The sequence below is a fragment of the Rutilus rutilus genome, assembly GCF_951802725.1.
Source record: "Rutilus rutilus genome assembly, chromosome: 17".
NCBI classification, from domain to species: Eukaryota; Metazoa; Chordata; class Actinopteri; order Cypriniformes; family Leuciscidae; genus Rutilus; species Rutilus rutilus.
In genome coordinates this window covers 15,484,488-15,504,753 of record NC_140230.1, presented here as the reverse complement: position 1 = coordinate 15,504,753, position 20,266 = coordinate 15,484,488, and the positions used below count along the sequence as shown (strand labels likewise).

General features: G+C 38.3%; 1 protein-coding gene across 2 annotated transcripts in view; it reads right to left on the bottom strand.

Annotated features, from left to right (window-relative positions):
* The window catches only part of ankib1b (ankyrin repeat and IBR domain containing 1b), a 39,241-nt gene extending 19,793 nt beyond the window's left edge, over nt 1-19,448 (bottom strand). The window contains exons 1-6 of one of the 2 annotated variants that reach the window (XM_084385372.1): nt 19,302-19,448; nt 13,254-13,518; nt 11,795-12,095; nt 8,494-8,676; nt 8,187-8,304; nt 337-545 (exon numbers count right to left, since the gene is read on the bottom strand). In XM_084385372.1, coding sequence (XP_084241498.1) covers nt 337-545; nt 8,187-8,304; nt 8,494-8,676; nt 11,795-12,095; nt 13,254-13,441 — 999 coding nt within the window. In that variant the 5' untranslated portion in view covers nt 13,442-13,518; nt 19,302-19,448. The remainder of the gene's footprint in view (nt 1-336; nt 546-8,186; nt 8,305-8,493; nt 8,677-11,794; nt 12,096-13,253; nt 13,519-19,301) is intronic. The other variant, XM_084385373.1, reaches the window with a different exon arrangement.
* Between the last annotated feature and the right edge of the window lie 818 nt (nt 19,449-20,266).

The following is a 20,266-nucleotide window of genomic DNA, read 5'->3' as shown; positions in this document are numbered from 1 at the left end:
TAACATATTTAATTATTGCAGGTTTGTGTAATATTTTGAGTTAGCATTTCACTGTTTTTATTCATAATGAGGAATACTGAATACTGATTTTTTTTTTTTAAAGGTAACAATGCATTCAGTTCATTGATTCAGTTTATGGGATTTGAACCTACAAACTTTTAGTAGCCCCAATCTAACCCCATTGCTACACAACTCAAATTTATCAATGAATCATTTAAATTTTAGTACACAAACTGCAAAAAAATGAAAAACAAACTATTGCATATCATCTCCACAGAAGAAGCTGTAGAATTAACTACAAATATTACTAATAGAGAACCAAATCTGATCCCTCACCAGGGAGCGATCGTCATCAGCAGGGGTCAGGCTGATCTCGTCTGGAGAGGTGATGGATGAGCGGGTGGTGCGAGGCGTACGGGGTGAAGGCAGGGTGTCCCAGGTGTTGTAACCTCTAGGCGGGGGAGTGGGCATCTGAACACCTGAGCGCTGGCAGCAGTCTTCAGCATTAGACATCCAAGCTTCCAGGAGTTTCTCCCTGTCCCAGTCTAAATTTCAAAGGGATACTTGGGTCAGTGTGCTTGGCAAAAAAACAACAATTGGAAGAGTCACACCAATTCTAAAAATATACATTTTCACATTTCAAATGTTTTGAATTAGCTGGAATTTACAAATAATTAAACCGTTTCAACAAGGCTGTTCCTCTGAGTGGGAACACAAAAAATACCCAGATGTTTATTAGTAGGTTATTTTCCCACTGGATATGAGAAAACTTGATTGTCATCCAATTAAACCTGCCAGCAGGCACATGCACAGGTAGGGCTCAACCTGTGCAGAGCACATGCCCTTTTTGCCCTTACACTCCGAAGTGCCATTTTTTTTTTTTTTTGGTGGTGGTGGTGGTGGTCGGGTTTTTTTCTTCAATAAATCAATGCTATTGGTCACCCTTTACTGTCTGTCTGTTTATACAAATATTTAGCCAATGAAAGCTCTTAAAAAGAGCTTTTGTGAATCTTGTTCATCCTCAAACTGTCAGTGAACTGATAACTCCGCCCCCTCTATCTTGACTGAATGAACTGAAGTTCAGCAGCAGCCGCAAAGCAGACAACAGCTGAAATTTTGCAAGGGTAAACAAAGATCTTGTTGTTTGAATGAGTACTAAACACTATGTATATAAAGGCTCATATTTGATTTATTTGATGTCTGACTGAGACATGTGGGACCTGAGAGAGAGGTCTAGTATTTGCCATCTAGTCATAGCCAATAAGTTACATAGCCTACACTTAAATAGCCTGTGCATAAGGTAGCATTTTTGATTATCCTTATTATTGAATGGGGCTATCAGTAAATTATCCTAATTATAATCAACACATGCACATGCACACTTTGAAGAGTAAAAATGACAGAAGGTTACGTTAATTCAAATTTATGATATGGTAATCAAATTGCACTTCCAAAAGTCATACATTTGTGAATAAAGAAAAAAACGTAATAAACGAATATACAAATTTCTTTTAAGTATAATAAATAAAACAAAGAGCAAAGATAAGAAAATGTAATGAACAAAACCGGGTTCTGTACATGGCAGACAGGGGAGAGTCGAAAGCCGGGGCGATAAAGGTCGGTAACCGGAATCAGTTCGTAACCCTTCCCGCGCTACTGCAGACAAATCAAATGAAAAACTAAACCGTGCGAGCGAGGCTACATTAACGTTAGTCAGATTAGAAAATGAAATTGTAGGTTGTGTTTGAATAATTACGTATCTTATTTAGCTGAGGTAAATTAAACGCAATACTCACGTATCCTTGCTTGATGAAGAATGAGACAACACAATGAATGAACCCAACGGGCGGTTGAAATTTAAAAGGTTGATTTTCGCGCTTCTGGGCAGTAACGAGTACATATGGTGTCCAGTGGTTGTCAAGACACCAGAGACACAAGCAATGGCCCTGAACGGTGGTTTAATGTCAACATTGTGACAACGCTGTAACAACCTTCACAACACAACGTAGTTATAGCAACCTTTTGGCCATGTTGTCAAAACGTTGTTAGAAGGTTGGGTACGTTGCGCCAACGTTCTGTGTTTGCTGGGTCGTCACCTAGGTAACATATATTTCTATGAAATTTCTTCTTTGATTTATGATTGCTGATACACTTAATTTATTAACATTTAATCATGTTATGGTAATAATATTAAATTATGGTTAATTCAAGGCTGTTAATGTGCACGTATTCGCTATCTGGCTAATTTTTGAATCCATGTATAAATGTTAGTAAAACCTATTTTTTTACAGTCTATGAGTAAAACATGTTTTTTAGAAGCCCTGAAACCCTGTATATTTATATTATTATTATGGTTGTTATTAATAGTGAATAAATCTAAAGCTTTTGGGACTATTGTTTTGTGTTACTGAATTTGTCATGAAGATGTGACCATTTTTTCCTTTTATGTAGGCTTACTAAATAATCTTAATATAAAAATAAAAAGGGAGGTGGGCCCTTTTTCAATTTAAACACATGCCCCTCAAAAGGTCTGTGCACCGCCCTGCCTGCCAGTCATGGTTGGTATACTCCCACATGCGAGGAACAAAAAGGAGGAGAAGCATATGCTACTAGCTAGTTAATCTTGTTAAAGAAAACTAGAGAGAAAAATGTTAATTGACCATTTTTTTTCCATGACCAAAACGAGACAACACCACCATCATTAAACACTAACTGTGACTATACCAACATGCGTTAATGAAAGACAAGACAAAAACGTAGTTTAAAAAAATAAAAGCAAAATATCGGTATATTTTCTTCTTTTTTTAAAGAGCAGAAACAAATATTAAAGACTGTTTTTAACAAGCCTCCACGAGCTTTAATGCTTGGGGTTTCCAGACGTCAGCAAACTAGAGCTTTTGTCTTAAAAGAATACATTTTCTGCCCGGTGTTTTACTTAATCTTCGCAACCTAGCGTTCTCTCAGGGCTGCAAAAAAGCATTATATATTCTTGCTCGAATAAAACTGCAAAAAACTAGCCACTGCTGTGACTAAACCTGCAATCAAAAGTTCTTAGTGATGAACTGTAATAAATCCAAACATGGATCTCGACCATATTGTTTGCAATTCTGGTTATGGAATAGACCTAAAGCTGCTTACGAAATCTCTGCATGACAACAAATTCATTTTTGCTGTTGTTTTAACTGAAAAACATTAACGTAATTTGGGATTACTATTAGGAAATTCACTGTTTTAGCTTTTTGAGAGAAGTTTCACCAGTTTTCATAATTTAGAGAGAGTGTTAATTTATATGATACGGTACTATACGGTTATCCGGACCACATGTGATGACCTACCCCAACCCCGCCCCTAAACCTACCCATCACTGGGGTTACGACCAACCAAGAGTGGTTGTGGTCACGTGTGGTCAGATGTGGTCCGGATAACCGTATAGCCTAGTACCTATGATAATATTATAAACCAGGAAACTTGATGAGTATATAAGTAAAATATATCAAGCTTATGAGTTGATGTTGTCTTGATTTGTGCTTATAAGTGAAAGTGCAATAATTCTGATGAAATAAAAAAAGAAATGTAAAAAAAAAAAAATGACATGATCAGTAAACAATTTGGAGCAAACTAGTTGTTATCAGTTTAACTTGTGCAGCATGACTAAAGTTTTCATTGACTAAAACTAGACTAAAATACCCAGACTTTTAGGCCTGGTTTCACAGACAGGGCTTAGATTAAGCCAGGATTAGATCTTAGTTCATTTAAATAGCTTTTTTAAACGTGCCTTACAAAATGTGCATCGTGAGACAAAACAATGGCACTGACATATTTTAAGATATGTCAGTACAAGTTGCTTTCAGTTAAAACAGCTCAAACATGCATTTTTGTCTGGGACTAGGTTTAAACCTGGTCTGTGAAAACAGGGGATAGTCATCTAAAACTTGATTAAACAAAGGCATTTGACACAGGACTAAGAATAAGACAATTTAAAAAAAAAGCTATTAAAACGCATGTCAAGACATTCAATCCATAAGTCCAAAAAGACATTACATTCTTTAAAAAAAAATTTTTTTAAAAACAGAAGTTTTGAACTAGCTCCAGTTTTCTGCTAAACAAAGGTTCCTCTTGTTCAAGGCTACACAATGGGACAGTGGTGACATATAAAAAAGGACATATACTTTGATATCTTTGAATGAACTTATCGTTCAGCATCAATGAAGAGCACTAGGGTAAGAATAGATAAGAAATGCCACTTCTCAGAGGAAATCCTGGAGACAGACCAGACAGCAAAAGACAGATAACAGTCCATCGATCAAGGCTAAACAAATGATTACAACCAAAGAAAATTTACTTCAAAAGAAAGAAGCAAGGTTTTCCCAAATGAAAATCCTCAAAATGCATTACATCGGCAAGCCCAATTATTTGTACTCTACTGTGTTTAGTATCATAGTTTTAGGAGTCAAAACTGTGAATTTGGGTTTAAGATTAAAAGAAGGTGAGACTGCATATTTGAGCCTCAGCTGGTGGTCTCAAGAGAGGCTGTGGCAATAATAGCAGCGCACACGAATCAGAGCTCTGCCCTTTTCTCCCATGGGTTCTAGTCATCTGGAACAAGGCCTGCTAGACAGCCTGCTCACATAATTGGAGATTATAAAAGAAAGCACTGATCCAATTATGAGTCTTGTGCCAGAGAGTTTAGCAGCCCGAAACATGAGTGCTCTTGTAAAATTAAGGAGAAAGAATCTTGGTCTGCTCTGAGATTACAAATGCTTTTTAGATTTGCTGTAAAGCAAAATACCTTAGTTTATTAAACTTCTCCAGGCACAATACCATACCGGTTTCAAATGCACATGAAGCAATATTTTTCATGAGTTAGGAACTGAAAGGATAGCATCAGAATGAACCTAATAAGTAGACCAGCACTGAATATATGCCTACATATTTACACAGAATTCAAACGGCCAGCCAACACAAAGTTCTACGAATTTCTCGCCGCTTGCATGTTTGTTAGTTAAATAATAGTCAGAAGCATCATATACATAAAAGAAGCACTGTATCCATTCAAACCAAATTACATGGCCCATCAGTTTTTAGTCAAGCAGATTTTGATCGAAAAGATTAAAAGGGTTAGTTCACCCAAAAAAATTTATTCTGTCAGTAATTACTCACCCTCATGTTGTGCCAACCCCGTAAGACTTTCGTTCATCTTCGTAACACAAATTAAGATATTTTTGATGAAATCTGAGAGCTGGCTCACTCCTTCATAGGCTGCTAGGTAAATGATATCTGCCAGCCCAGAAAAGTTAGTAAAGACATTGTTAAAATTGTCCAAGTGACTACAGTGGCTCAACCTTAAGTTTATCAAGCGACGAGAATACTTTTAGTGCGCAAAACCCCCCAAAAATAACAACTTTATTCAACTATTCATTTCATTTTTGGGTGAACTAACCCTTTAAATGTCATTGAGTCAGTGGGGTCCATCAACTGTCTAGTTACTGACATGCTTCAAAACATCTTCCTTTGTGTTCTGCAGAAGAAATAAATTTATACAGGTTTGAAACAACCTGAGGGTGAGTAAATGACGACAGAATTCTCATTTTTAAGTGAACTATTCCTTTAAAGTTACAAAAGTTACTCAGTCAAGAGCATTGAGTGATTTTTTGCAGTTAGTCTGTTGTTTGATGAACATTAAAAACACAGACAGCAGCAGGCATATTAGGCTGCTATCACTTTAAGACGGTGCACGGATCCAATATACTGATACTGTTACACATGCAGTCTTTCTCGACTGTTTACATTCACTTAAGACATAACCAGCTATGTTTACTAGGATGTCGCCAAGATGGGCATTTTGACACAATTTTGTGTGAAATTGTCCATTCAAGCGCAAGAAGACATGAGAGAGAACTCAAATCAGTATTCACTTGCTGTCAGACGTGGCTTTCTGGGCACGCGCTTCAAATGTGTGCCCACACAAAACTTCTCACAGCGAGCGGGTACCAAATTGAGTTCTCTTTCACGTCTCCTTGCGCTTGAATGTTTAAATTGGCAAGACTCTGTTGTTTGGATTTTACTGATGAGCACTTTGTTTATCCATAATGTGAGCTAATAGTTTGCAATGGAAGATTATACTCCTTTTTCTTTTTTTATCTTGTATGTTTTGAAGGGGGATGATTGGAATCCACTGCTGCTTCAATGTATATGTAATGAGTGATTATAATCAAGGTATTAATCAATATTTTTCCTTCTAAATATCAAATGAGTTGAATGACTTCTCTGGAGATTTTACTTTGATATAGAAGTTAACAGTGTGATTACTGAAATGTTCTTTTCATGTATTCTTTAATGTCAGTATTTGATATCTGAATCCAGTAACAGTGCTTGCTTATTTAGCCCGGCTTCCAGAAATGAAATAGGAACATGTTTTGTGTTTGAGAAAGGTCTTCAACATGTTAAAACACATAGGGGTCATTGAAGCCAATAGTTTAAGGGACCATTTCTCAGTTAAAGCCTTACTTTCCAGTTAGACTCAAATGTAGCTCTTCTTGAGAAAGAACGCATTATCTTGATGTTTTGCGACGAGACTCCTGTTTATAGTTAGAGCCTGGCCAAATCCAACCTTGGAAAAGCTGTGTGTCGGTGTGTGTGTTAGTCTTCTTGCTTACAGGTTAAGGAACCACTGGCATTGTTGGAGATTGACTGAGCTGTTGTTCGGGGTTTGCTGGAACCCAGCAACCCAAATCTGAGGCCCCGTCCACACTACTGCGTTTTCGTTTAGAAATGGAGAATTAAAACGAATACGATCTCCGTCCACACCAGCGTTTTAGCTGCGTATTAGAATTGATCTCCATCCACATTAAAATGACTGAAAACGCAGATCACGTGACCATTCAGCCGGTGTAAACACAACTTCATTGATAAAATTATCCCACCATGCGCTGGTTCTTCCCGGGTTAACCCAAAACCGACGCTCCATGTACACGGTCGATACCAGAAATTGTCAAACGTAAACTATTTTATCGGGAATTGTCAGTTGCACACGGGAATTGTCACATTGTCACTATTTTACCGGGAATTGTCAGAGATCGCTCGAATAATAGCTTGCCTCCGGCGCATGTAGGCAGTTAGCATTGTAAAATGCAGAATTTACTTGCACAACAGCTGCTAGAAAGGATATAGCCTACGCCATGACTGATGACACCCAATCATAGATCCGAGCGTGAGCCTCTACTACGTCATCGTTTCTAAAGTCCTCCGTTTTGACCCGTCCACACTAAAACGCCCTCCGGAGATTCAAAACGAAAAACGGGTCGGCAGCGTTTCTAAACTTCTCCGTTTTGGGTCTCCGTTTTTGCCGTTTTAGTGTGGAGGGGAGGTGCAAACGTAGCAAAAGGTCTCCGTTTTTAAACGAAAACGCAGTAGTGTGGACGGGGCCTGAGAACTGGAAGGTCACGACGTGCCTAACTTCAGGGTCCGAATCTATGGAGATATGCTTCAGTCTGTGTGGAAAATTACTATGTTTATCAATTTCTTAGCCAATGAGAATCATTCAACCTGTAAGCAATGACGTAGCTTAGACCTTGGAAATGGTATAACTGCTGTGATCTTTGTAAGTGTAAGCGGGGCGGCCTACAGGCAACTCCTGTGTGAGTCTTGAAGCTGACTTCTGCTGATGAAACTGCAAACTATCTTCAGTAAAACTTTTCTTCAATTTTTTATAATTCTGACTCCGGGTCTTCTTTCAAACATCTGGTCCTTGGGTCCTAAACTGTTAACCCCTAACAGTTTGTTTTGAATATACTGTTAATATATTCTGTCAATGAATGGAAGTTGTTTTTGAGTTCTAAAAATGCAATAAAAAAATAAAATTGCCAAGACTTAAAAACACGTGCAAATGATCAACTTTCAATTCTCTTTACATGGCATGTGTAAGCCTCTCTTGCAATGAAATTATATCTGAGCTAAACTTAGTTTTTTGCCTCTTACAATCACATGCGAGTGAAATCATACAATTTACTAGCCATTAGCTAATTAAAGGCATTTTTAGGCACCTATCTTGAAATTTGGTATGTTACCTTGCATTGTAGAGGGTTGCCCTCAGAAAAACCCAGTTTTCAGCTACCAATATGTAGTTCAATACATAATTCAATTTGGGCCTGCAAATGGAGTCAAAATATCTTGTGACACAATCGTACCGTGAGCCCGAAGAAGAGCCTCTGCGGTGAAAAGAGGAGCTTGCAGCATGTCTGCCGTCTCTACTATCAGCATGTCCTTCAGTCTTCTGAGATCTTGCACTCTCAAACCTTCATAAAACTTAAAAACAGACAGAGTTACGTGTTAATCATTCAGTCACAGCGAAATCAGTATTTAGTCATCTGCAATAAACTCTTATATTTTTATTGTTCTAAAAAAAATGCAGGTTAAAATCTGTCACATCTGGAAATCAGGGCTTGAGGCCAATGTTAATGTCCAGAAATTCCAGAGTTTATTTGGAGAGCTTACCTCCCTGCGGTCTAAGGCTGCATACTCTGCCTCGATATCCTCGGCATGGGGGTCAGTGGAGAAGACCATCTGAGACTCCAGACTGAGCGCGAGCTCCTTATGATGCTGCCTTTCTGCACAGTCACATGGGGTCTCCTTGTTCTCATTCTCCGCAAACAGGTCTCCACCACGCTTCACCAGAAACTGCAGAGGGGTTCGAGACGGAAATACTGTTAATATACAGTTCATTAGTTCACTTTTGAAATTAATGTGTTCATTGAACTATGAAAACATACTGTAAATTTAGTGCATGAAGATCAACACGAGAGAGAGAGAGTAGTGATATGACGCAGCGCCTAAAAATAGTCCCCAGCTCGGTAACTTCTTCCAACGTGACCGGGACTAAGTTTGTCTAACCTATTAGACCTATTTTCAGGCGCTGCGTCATATCACTACGCCTGCTGCACCCATGGTACGGCCGCACAGTTCCTTGATTATTACGCCGGAATGAGAGTAGTTCCTAGCCATATAGGCTTAGAAAATCGCAACTTTTCATTTTCCGTCGATCTTAGTACACGGTTTAACTACAGAAGAGTCAAGTTTTAAATAGGAAAAATATTGAAACTCTTTGGTCATTTTGAAAGAAATGCTACTGGACTCGTCTGAATCAATGATCTATGCTAAGCTATGCTAAAAGTGGTACCGTCAGACCCGGAGTTCGGCTGAATGGATTCTAAAACGGTAAAACTCATCTGTTTAACTCTGGGGGAGTTGTAAAATGAGCATATTTCCGAAAAAAGTGGAGTATCCCTTTAAAAAAAAAGTGATGTTCAATGTTAGTTTGATACCTAATGCATTACAGTGGAGAAAATAATTATTTGATCCCCTGATGATTTTGTAAGTTTGCCCATTTACAAAGAAATGAAGGATCTATAATTATTATGGTAGTTTTATTTTAATGGATAGATACAGAATATCAAGCAAAAAAATCCAGAAAAAAACACATTATATAAAGGTTATAAATTGATTAGCATTTGATCGAGTGAAATAAGTAATTGATCCCCAACCAACCAGCAAGAATTCTGCCTCCCACAGATTGGTTATGTGCCCATGTGAAACACAGATTAGTCCTGTCACTTTAAGAAAGTACTCCTAATGTCAGCTCGTTGTGTGTATAAAAGACACCTGTCCACAGAATCTGTATCTTCCATTCCAACCTCTCCACCACCATCGGCAAGACCAAAGAGCTGTCAAACGTCAGGGACCAGATTGTAGACCTGCACGGGCTACAAGACCATCAGCAAGAAGCTTGGTGAGAAGGAGACTTTTGTTGGTGTGATTATTCAGAAATGGAAGAAATACAAATTGAAAAAAATCAATCTCCCTCGGTCTGTAGCTCCATGCAAGATCTCGCCTCATGAGGTACGGATGATAATGAGAAAGGTGAGGGATCAGCCCAGAACTACACTGGAGGAGCTTGTTAATGATCTCAAGGCAGTTGGGACAACAGTCACCAAGCAAACTATTGGTAACACACTGAGCCGGGAATGGATTGAAATCCTGCAGCACCCGCAAGCTCCCACCGCTCAAGAAGTCAGAAGCCTGTCTAAAGTTTGTCAATAAACATCTAATGATTCAGAGAAGGCTTGGGAGAAAGTGCTGTGGTCAGATGAGATCACAACTGAGCCTTTGGCATCAACTCAACTCGCCGTGTTTGGAAGAAGAGAAATGCTGACTATGACCCCATGAACACCATCCCTACAGTCAAGCACGGAGGTGGAAACATTACGCTCTTGGGCTGTTTCTCTGCTAAGGGTACAGGACGATTTTACCGTATTGAGGGGCCAATGGACAGGGCCATGTACCGTCAAATCTTGGACGAGAAACTCCTTCCTTCAGCCAGAACACTGAAGATGGGTCGTGGATGGGTCTTCCAGCATGAGAATGACCCAAAACATACTGCCCAGGCAACAAAGGAGTGGCTCAAGAAGAAGCACATTAAGGTCTTGGAGTGGCCTAGCCAGTCTCTAGACCTTAATCCTATAGAAAATCTGTGGAGGGAGCTGAAATTGCGAATGGCCAAGCAACAGCCAAGAAACCTCAAGGATTTAGAGAGGATTTGTAAACAGGAATGGACCAAAATCCCCCCTGAGATGTGTGCAAACCTGGTGACCAACTACAAGAAACGTCTTACCTCTGTGCTTGCCAACAAAGGTTTCTCCACCAAGTACTAAGGCATGCTTTGCTTGGGGATCAAATACTTATTTCACTCACTGAAATACAAATCAATTTATAACCTTTACATAATGTGGATTTTTTGGTTGATATTGATATTCTGTCTCTATCAGTACAAATAAACCTACCATAAAAATTATTGACCCTTCATTTATTTTTAAGTAGGCAAACTTACAAAATCAGCAGAGGATCGAATAATAATTTTCACCACTGTAACTAACATTAACCTTATTGAAGCTTATTGTAAAGTGCAATAAACATGCAGACTTTTTAGGAATTAATGTTCTTTGAATGGATTTCTTAGGCTTCTGCAAACAGATGATTTAATCATCTCTACTGTCAAAAAAAACAATGTTCCAGGTCAGGGGTCTAAATATGTGACATGACGATATTAGATCAAGAACGATTAAAATGAAACGATTAAAATGTCTCCCTATGATCTGCCTATACAGAGAGATGTTATGGACCGTTTAAATGGACAACACCGTTTTCAACTAAAAACTGAAAACTTTATGCGATTTGGCCGTTCATTTACATGACAATGGCGTTTTGGGGGCATGAAAACACAAACTTTTGAAAATGGGTTTCAAAGTGCAAGTTTTTGAAAACGATACCATTATCGTCCTCATGTAAACAACAAAAACGTGAATTTGTGAAAACAGTGACGTCATGCGCAAGCGTATACCATGTTCAGTTTATAGGCGTGTAGCTTTTCTTTACAAAATGACATCGCCAACTACTGGCCTGGCAGCATAACACACAGAATTTTTTATAATTTCCATGGATCCGTGTGAACGGGGTACTTTGTGGTGTGAATGGGGAACTTTGTCGTCTGTACGCAAAAAAAAAAAAAAAAAGCAAAGGAAAGGAAAGGAAAGGAAAAATGTTTTTAGTACATTGTTGTCGCGTAAACGTACCTTAGCATCGTGCTATACCTGTTTTGGTGTAGAATAGTGCTGTGTGCAAAGACTATTCCCTATTCTCTATATAGTGTTCACTATACATGATTTGAGTCAGAAAAACAGTGTCAGTGCACATGCACATTTTGACAAATACAAGCACCTAGGCTACAATGTGTTTTACATACCTCCACACATGTCTTCATCCCTGAGGCAGCGGCATAGTGTAATGGTGTGTTCTTTTTGTTATCAGTGGCACTGGCGTCTGCACTCTCATATTCACCACGGTCCAGTTTGGCACCAGTCCACTTTAGGATCATCTGGAGGCACTCAGCCCGCCTGCGTTCATCTTCATAGGGCCGGGCCAGTCGCGGCTGCAGCGCCCCTTCAGATAGCAGGATATGCGGCCCCATGCACAACACATGCAGTGCAGACTCATTGTGCACGTTACGTTTGTTGGGGTTCCCATCCTTGCTGAAGAGGAAGGACCTGTGAAAAGATGGCATGAGGAGTCACAAATAAATGGTAAAAACGAAAGCACTTAGGCTAAATATTGCGAAATAAATTAGTAATCATTGTTTTCGCTGAAGGAACAGACTTTGGGGATACATCGATGTAACGATACAATAGGCTGATGGTTATTTTGACATCACACCACCCCCAGATAGAACATATAGCTTTCCAAATCTCTTTCCAAAAGTTATAAATTGAGCAACACTGGCCTGCTGATTCAGGCCCAGAATCTTCAGCACATTTGTAGTTGAAACAGCTGGTTTGCCTTAAAATAACTTTCAAAGCTTGCACCTAAGGTTCCTCACTTTTTAGGCCAAAGCATTTCAAAATGGACAGGAAAAACAGCAGAAATTGATTGTACATGACTTGAGTACTTCTAACAGTATGAAAGCATTTAAGAACAAATCATCCTTTATAAAATCACGCCTAGAGCCTGACAGATGGCCTACGAGTGTCAGATTAAATTGTTATGCGGGTCAATGACATATAGTTGAGTCCACAATGATGGAAAGGTTTAAAACATGCCAAATTCTTCCCTCTGTATTCATGTCAAGAGGTGTAACCATCAAAAAGTAATATCATATTTATTTTCCTGTCACTTTGAATAAATCTGAGTCTTAATCATGTTTTTTTTACTTGAAATATATAACAAATATGGATTATTAATTCATAAATATCATTATATTTTTGAGTTGTTGCACCACATGACATTTTACGAAATTTACAACCAGTACCGACCTTAGTTTGTCATAAAAAGGTCAAATTATGAGATATTTTAAGACACATATTGACCTTGACACACAGTCATTTGGGTCTTCATGATTATTTATAGTATTATTTATTGTAAAATGTTTTCATGTTGGTTGGACCACATGACTTGTATTTGGCATTTTATTTTATGCCCCCCCAAAAATATCAATATTAATTTTAATTCAGAAATTGAAAATATGTTCATCAAAGAAAAGGTGTATTCAAGTCACTGATGAAATGTACTTTAATAAATTAATGAAATATTTTACAAAATAATACATTAGGCCTAATAGATGCCAAAACAGTGCCATTGACCCATAATGATTGTTAGAGATAAATAAAAACAAAGCAGAATGCCCAAATGCTAAATATTCCATGTCTTACCTGAGTATGCGTGTCATGGCATGTCTGGCAGCATAATGGAGCGGGGTGTTGTGTTGGTACGGTTCCCCATATGAGGTGTTGGGGTCTAGTGACTCTTTGAACTGAGGGTTGCCCTCGTAGAGCTGATAGGCCAGAACCTCATCGCCATTGATCAGTGCCTTACGGAACTTGGTGGCCGTATTCCCCATCTCTCGCTTCCCAGCTCTCCAGAACGATCAGACCTCTTCAGCCTGTGGGCCCACAGATAGCAGACATGGTGTGCTTCCTGGGAACAAGAATAAAGCAAACAATGTGTCCAATGTACGGAGAACTTCATCAGATAGGCATTGGCTACATCATGTAGGCCAAACTCGGTCCTGGAGGGCCACTGTCCTGCAGAGTTTAGTTCCAACTTGCCTCAACACACCTGCCTGGATGTTTTAGTATGCCTAGTAAAAGCTTGATTAGCTGGTTCAGGTGTGTTTAATTGAGGTTGGAGCTAAACTCTACAGGACAGTGGCCCTCCAGGAGCAGGACTGAACACCCCTGATATAGGCTAATTACACACTGTAGAGTTTCAGGAGTGACAACTGCATTTAAATACAGGAGTGAATCCCCTGAATTATTATTCTGTGTGTGAATGGAACAAGACTCACTCCCACAATTGAAAAGATTCCAACGTTCTGACGTTTGTTATCCACTATTTTTGACCAAAGTAATATTACAGCGACCAAAATCTCGTTATTTTCCTACGATTTTGACTAAACCACTGTCAACAAACATCAAACGTTGTGTTTTGTTTATGTGAGGAAGGCTGCTTCCTGAAGCATTCTCTTGAAGTGTTGCCATGTCCACTTAACATAAGCATTTTAGGGCTTGGCACATAAAACAATCAGGTTTATGAAGGTATTAAAGCAGAAAGGTGAGGGACAAATATTTGGTCTTATTTTCAATCTAAAGCATTTGGATTTATTTCGGTTTATTATGGGATTTTTCTTGTTTGGTGTCATTTCCAACACGAATGAGTCAAGCCTCTTTCCCAGTGGTTTGCTTGCACCATGCATACAGAAGAGAGAAAGATCTCTGATGGGTGTTTAAATACATCATTAACAAATAGCCTAGTTGTTCAGTTCGGCTCCGTACACACTAGGGCTGGGTATTGATTCAGATGTTACAATTCGATTCGATTTCGATTCACAAGCTCTCAATTCGATTCGATTTCGATTCACAAGCTCTCAATTCGATTCGATTTCGATTCTCGATTTCGATTCGACTCAATGAATATATATTTAATACAAATCCTATATTTATTTATTTTTAAAGAAAAGAAAAGTGAACAAGTTTACAAGTGAAAAAAAACTTGCATATCATTTTCACCTGTGCCCTTCCTGTCTAACAGGTAGGACATATACAGAAATTGAATAAACTTATCAAACAGTCTGCGCTGCATTAATTATAAATTATATATAGACTAATCCTTATTAAAGTTACAAAAGTTCTTTAGTCAAGAGCAGTGAGTGTTTTTCTCTGTTCCCTTTCTTCTTTGATTAACTTTAATGACAGAGATAATTAGTGGAGGTCCCTTTAAGACCAGCCGCTGCCGACAGAGACACGGATCTCACACGCGCCTCATTCTCTCACGAGTCACAACTCTTCGTGTTCATCATAAGACTGCTCTTATGTTATGAGGATACTCACAAAAAGACATTTTGGCATAAGTGTTATTGTTCGTTCAAGCGCGAAAGAGAGTTCTCTATAATAACTCTATTCTGGGCTGTCTTGTGCGCACGCACGATATCAGCGCGAGTCTTTCTGTGTGTCACAGTCAGGACATTCACAGGCAGCGCGCTCTTTTTTGTCTTGTCGCGCATGAATGGTTTAAAAACATTTGCATGAATAAGAGCGGGATCATGTAACATTAGCCAAAGGATGACAAAAATTAACAGATGCTGCATTAATTGCGTTGACAGGCCAAATTTATTTATTTCATATAAAATCGCAGCATTTAGCGTCATATAATTGCGTAGGCTTGACATCGCGATTGCGATATGATTAATCGTGCAGCACTAGTTGAGGTTATTTTATGATTAAGATAAAACAAACATAAAATCTCACATATAAAATGGAGTTTGCAAGCCTATGAACAGTGGAGAAAAACTAATACTGGCTTTTGGGTAATAGATAAATAAATCGATTCGTGGCATTTGAGAATCGATTTTGAATCGACCACATTTTAAAAAACGATGAATCGAAAAATCTTTTTTTTTTTTTGCCCAGCCCTAGTACACACGGTGTAGAATTTTTGTAAATGCAGTTGTTACTACCTGAATTTTTTGGGAGTCAATTCGGTTGTAGAATGTAGTTGAATTATGTGCTTACAGAACAGGATTAAGCATTAAAAGGCAAACTGACAACTGAATTTAACATCAGTGTCCACATGGTCATAGCAAATATCGGAAACATCTAACTCCACCACAGAGCATGTTATTCGCAAAACTAGCCAAATAGAAAATAAATCCTATTTGAAAATCTATTAAATGTATAATTTTTTTTGAAAAAAAAACATTTGACGTTTAGTCAAAACCTGCAGGAACAGGCCTGAAGTGTTATTAGGAGTGAACTGACTCCTGAGTCGCCACGATAACCAAACAGCACTTACAACACAAACTAATGTGTTTAACCACAGAAGAGGCCTGACAGAAACAGATGCTAAACGTGTCCCACTTCACATGTGTGCCCTTTAGAAGACCTGCAAGAGCATAGACGCCACTGAGAACTGACCTAAAACCAGCGCATCTTCTACACAAATCCTTGTCAACCATCCAGAGAGAGAAATTAAAACAGGTCTTGGATCAGAGGCAGACGGCTAATTGTCTCAACAACACTGACTCATTCTCCGTAGGAGCTTGTGAGGAAAGAAACAGACTTCCTCCAGGAACACTAGGGGCTTCCGGCTCCCTCCGCCAACTGCTGTCGGCCTACTGCGAGCAGGTTCTGTCGAGGGGCAGGATTCAGCAGGGCAAAAGTTATGCCCCCACAAATGCCATCTGTCAACATGGACACCTGAGGTGTCAGTTGTATTCATATTTACACTGACATTATGGGTGTAGTATCTCAACAGCAGAAAAAATAAATCAGGCCATTTGCAAAAACAGACTCAATTTCACCACAGACAGGCAACCTCATGGGTAAAAACTCGACTGGCCTAGTTTCATGGCTAACCTCTTTGGGTGGTCTTGAGTTGGCTTTTATAGAGCTAAAAGAGTGAACTATATTTTAATAGTGGGGTCTCAGTCACAACATTAAAGGGATAGTGCATGCAAAAAATTTAATTCTGCCATTATTTACTCAGCCTCATGTCATTTTCTTTCTTCTGTGAAATACAAAAGATATTTTGAAGAATGTCGGTAACCAAATTGTTTTGATTCCCATTGACTTCCATTGTATCTGGGGGGAAAAACACCAAGACATTTCTCCAAATATCTTATTTTATATTCCACAGAAAAAAAGAAAATCATGGAGTTTTGTTACAGCATGAGGGTGAGTACATAATTCTCATTTTTTAATGAACAATCTCTTTAAGCTTCTCTATGGCAAAATATACCAGAAAGCCACTCGGTTATGATGGCTTAACACATTTTATTCTTTTTATATCAAAGTGCCCATATCTGCAGGGAACTGGGTAACACTTTATTTTACACACGTTACATGTACTGTAGTAATAACTATAAATCATGCATAATTACAAGCAACTAACCCTAAATCAAACCCCAATCCTAACCCTATAGTAAGTAGGCCTACATGTAGTTAATTAATATTACTCAGTACTTAAATGTATACTTACAATGTAACACAGACACCTTAAAGGGTTAGTTCACCCAAAAATGAAAATTCTGTCAGTAATTACTCACCCTCATGTTGTTCCAACCCCGTAAGACCTTCGTTCATCTTCGGAACACAAATTAAGATATTTTTGATTAAATCTGAGAGCTGGATCACTCCTTCATAGGCTTCTAAGACATTATAACTTGCTGGCCCAGAAAATGTATTAAAGACATCGTTAATATAGTCCAAGTGACTCCAGTGGCTCAATCTTAAGTTTATAAAGCGACGAGAATACTTTTTGTGCGCAAAAACAAACAAAAATAACGACTTTATTCCACTTTTCATTTCCTTCTCTCTGGGCCTCGAGTCTTTTCACGTAGTGTTTAAGCGTAGCGCGTCTGTGTTGCACGTCACCACGTATGACACACATGACCAGCGCCGGCCAATAGTGAGCCTACGTGGTGACGTGCAACACAGACGCGCTACGCTTAAACACTACGTGAAAAGACTCGAGGCCCAGAGAGAAGGAAATGAAAAGTGGAATAAAGTCGTTATTTTTGTTTGTTTTTGCGCACAAAAAGTATTCTCGTTTTTATAAATTTTATATTGAGCCACTGGAGTCACTTGGACTATATTAACGATGTCTTTAATACATTTTCTGGGCCAGCAAGTTATAATGTCTTAGAAGCCTATGAAGGAGTGATGCAGCTCTCAGATTTAATCAAAAATATCTTAATTTGTGTTCCGAAGATGAACGAAGGTCTTACGGGGTTGGAACAACATGAGGGTGAGTAATTACTGACAGAATTTTTATTTTTGGGTGAACTAACCCTTTAAAATAAAATGTAACCTGAATTGTAATGCGCTTGTCATATCTACCCTTACAAAAAGATATTACCATGCTACCCGTAGTTTCCACCATAAAACAGTTGTTACTCCCGATAATACTGGCAATTTCAAAATCTTTCACAAAAATAAGTTTTTGTTTAGCAGCTGCATCTGTTTCATACCAGCAGTGCTTGTTAGTTTCTTGTTTTGTACATTTGTGTATGTTTTTCTCCATCACATTCTAAACACATCCATATAATGGACTTTCAATAACTTTTGTGCTTTTATATGTCTGTTATGTAAAACATTAGGCCTATATGAAGTAAACTATTAATTATTATATGCATCTCAATTGCATAACTCTAACATGTATTTGCATAGCACTTTTCACAATACATATCGTTTAAAAGCAGCTTACAGAAAATGCATGCCTCTACATTACAATAATGCTAGTCATATGGTGTCAGCATGGCAGCACCCACAAGTGGGCGACCCACTCCATGTAGAACAAAACAGCTTTTTCTAGAAGCCTGATTTATCTGGAGCCTTCATTTTATGTGGATGTACATCATTTATGTGAAATTTCTCAAAAATGCTACCTTTGTGTGCAAATGTTTAATTAGCAAAAATTCCTGACTGCACCTTTAAGAGACAGAGAGACTGTAAAACACGATCTGAAGCAGACCTCATTAAATCTTTTATGGCTCGTCATCAGTAGCAACAACAAATGTAGTAACTATGGCATTTTGGAGCGGACACTATGGGCACCATGGTAACTTTTGTAAGGGTATTAAGATAAGTTAACGTTTAATTTCTCCAGTTGGAGAGTGAAATGCTCGGCATGCAGGAAGTCAGCTGTTGTGTGTGTGTGTGTGTGTGTGTGTGTGTGTGTGTGTGCTCTTGCTGCTCCAGATTATTTGCGCTGTTTATAGCCAAACGTCGATTTCCTAGAAGGGGCTGGGCGACGTGTTTACAGCCTCTGCAATTTGCATACACATTACATATAGATACACACTCGAATCACGAGGAAATCAACACTCGACTGTGCTGTCATGTATTGCAAAACATTATTTACACTGACGAAAATAGTCACCGGGGCGTGTTTTCAGCGACTGTTTTAATAGCTGGACGGTTTTATTTTTTCCTGCACGTTCCTTATTGCGCACAAAAGCGCATCTGTTACTTCTTTTTCTAAAATCAATACATGAGCTGCTCGCTTATGTACAGATCAGTCACGATAACTGTGTTAGCTTGGCAACTTGTCAACCAAGATGTTACATCAAAGAGAGAGATGCAGATTGTTTATAAGCATAACTTATAACCATATGACACATACACGTATTAATAATACTGCATGTCGTTATAAACAAGTCATTTCCCCGATGGAGAACAATACAATCTAAATAACCTACTTACCAAATTAGCACGACGATAGCGGCCGTTTTTTCTATTTCTGACTCCGAATGATTTAGCGGTTGTCTGGTGAAACTCTTGACCAAATAAAAATCTGCCTCTCGCCTTTGTTGTGAACGGGTCCTCCTCGGCCGCCGTGAAGCCTCCGTCAATCACGCCGATGCCTTCACTGAAATTCTGTATTTCAAATTAAAAGTCCCACCAGTTGCGCTCCCATACTAAAGTACCGAAAGGAAGGGTGGTCTTATTTTTAAGCGCGACTTTTCGTTACTACAAAGCGAAATATGTTCCAAGTTCACTGTTTATTAATCTTAGATTAAAAATACGATGTTGTAAATAAAATGCGATTATATACAAATTTTAATCTGTAATAATAATTTATTTTTCTGACACCCGTAAAATATTTGATGACTGCTAAGTTAGCCCAGTTTAAATGTAATGACAATAATTTTGGTAGGCTAACTATTCTACTTTAGAACTGGTCATGCAAGTATTTCTAAAAGAAAATAATCGCTAAATAAACAACTTTGCTTTTGCTTTGTATATTTAAAAAATTAATCAATTAGATTAATAAATTGACTTCCAGTAGAGTGCAGCAGCACTGCAGCACAGATCGAACTTTTGCCAGTTTCCCTGGTGTTATTGAATTAATTTATCATATTATTTGAAAGACTAAATTTGTTAGCCATGCAGGAATTGATTAGATATGCAGTGTTGAGAAAACTAGCATATCTTCAAATGTTTTATTTTTATTTTTTATATCTGACATGTGAAACAAGAAGAATTAGGTAGAATCAATAGTTTATGAATAATTTTCTGTCATTCTGTGAATACGTAATCATGTAATCCATAAAAAAGTAGGCTAACTGTAATCTGATTAGGAGCATTTTAAAGCAGAATATAGTCTAATTACAAGCCTGTTTTTTTGGAATCTGATTACCAGTTATTGCATTTACACTTTATTTTAA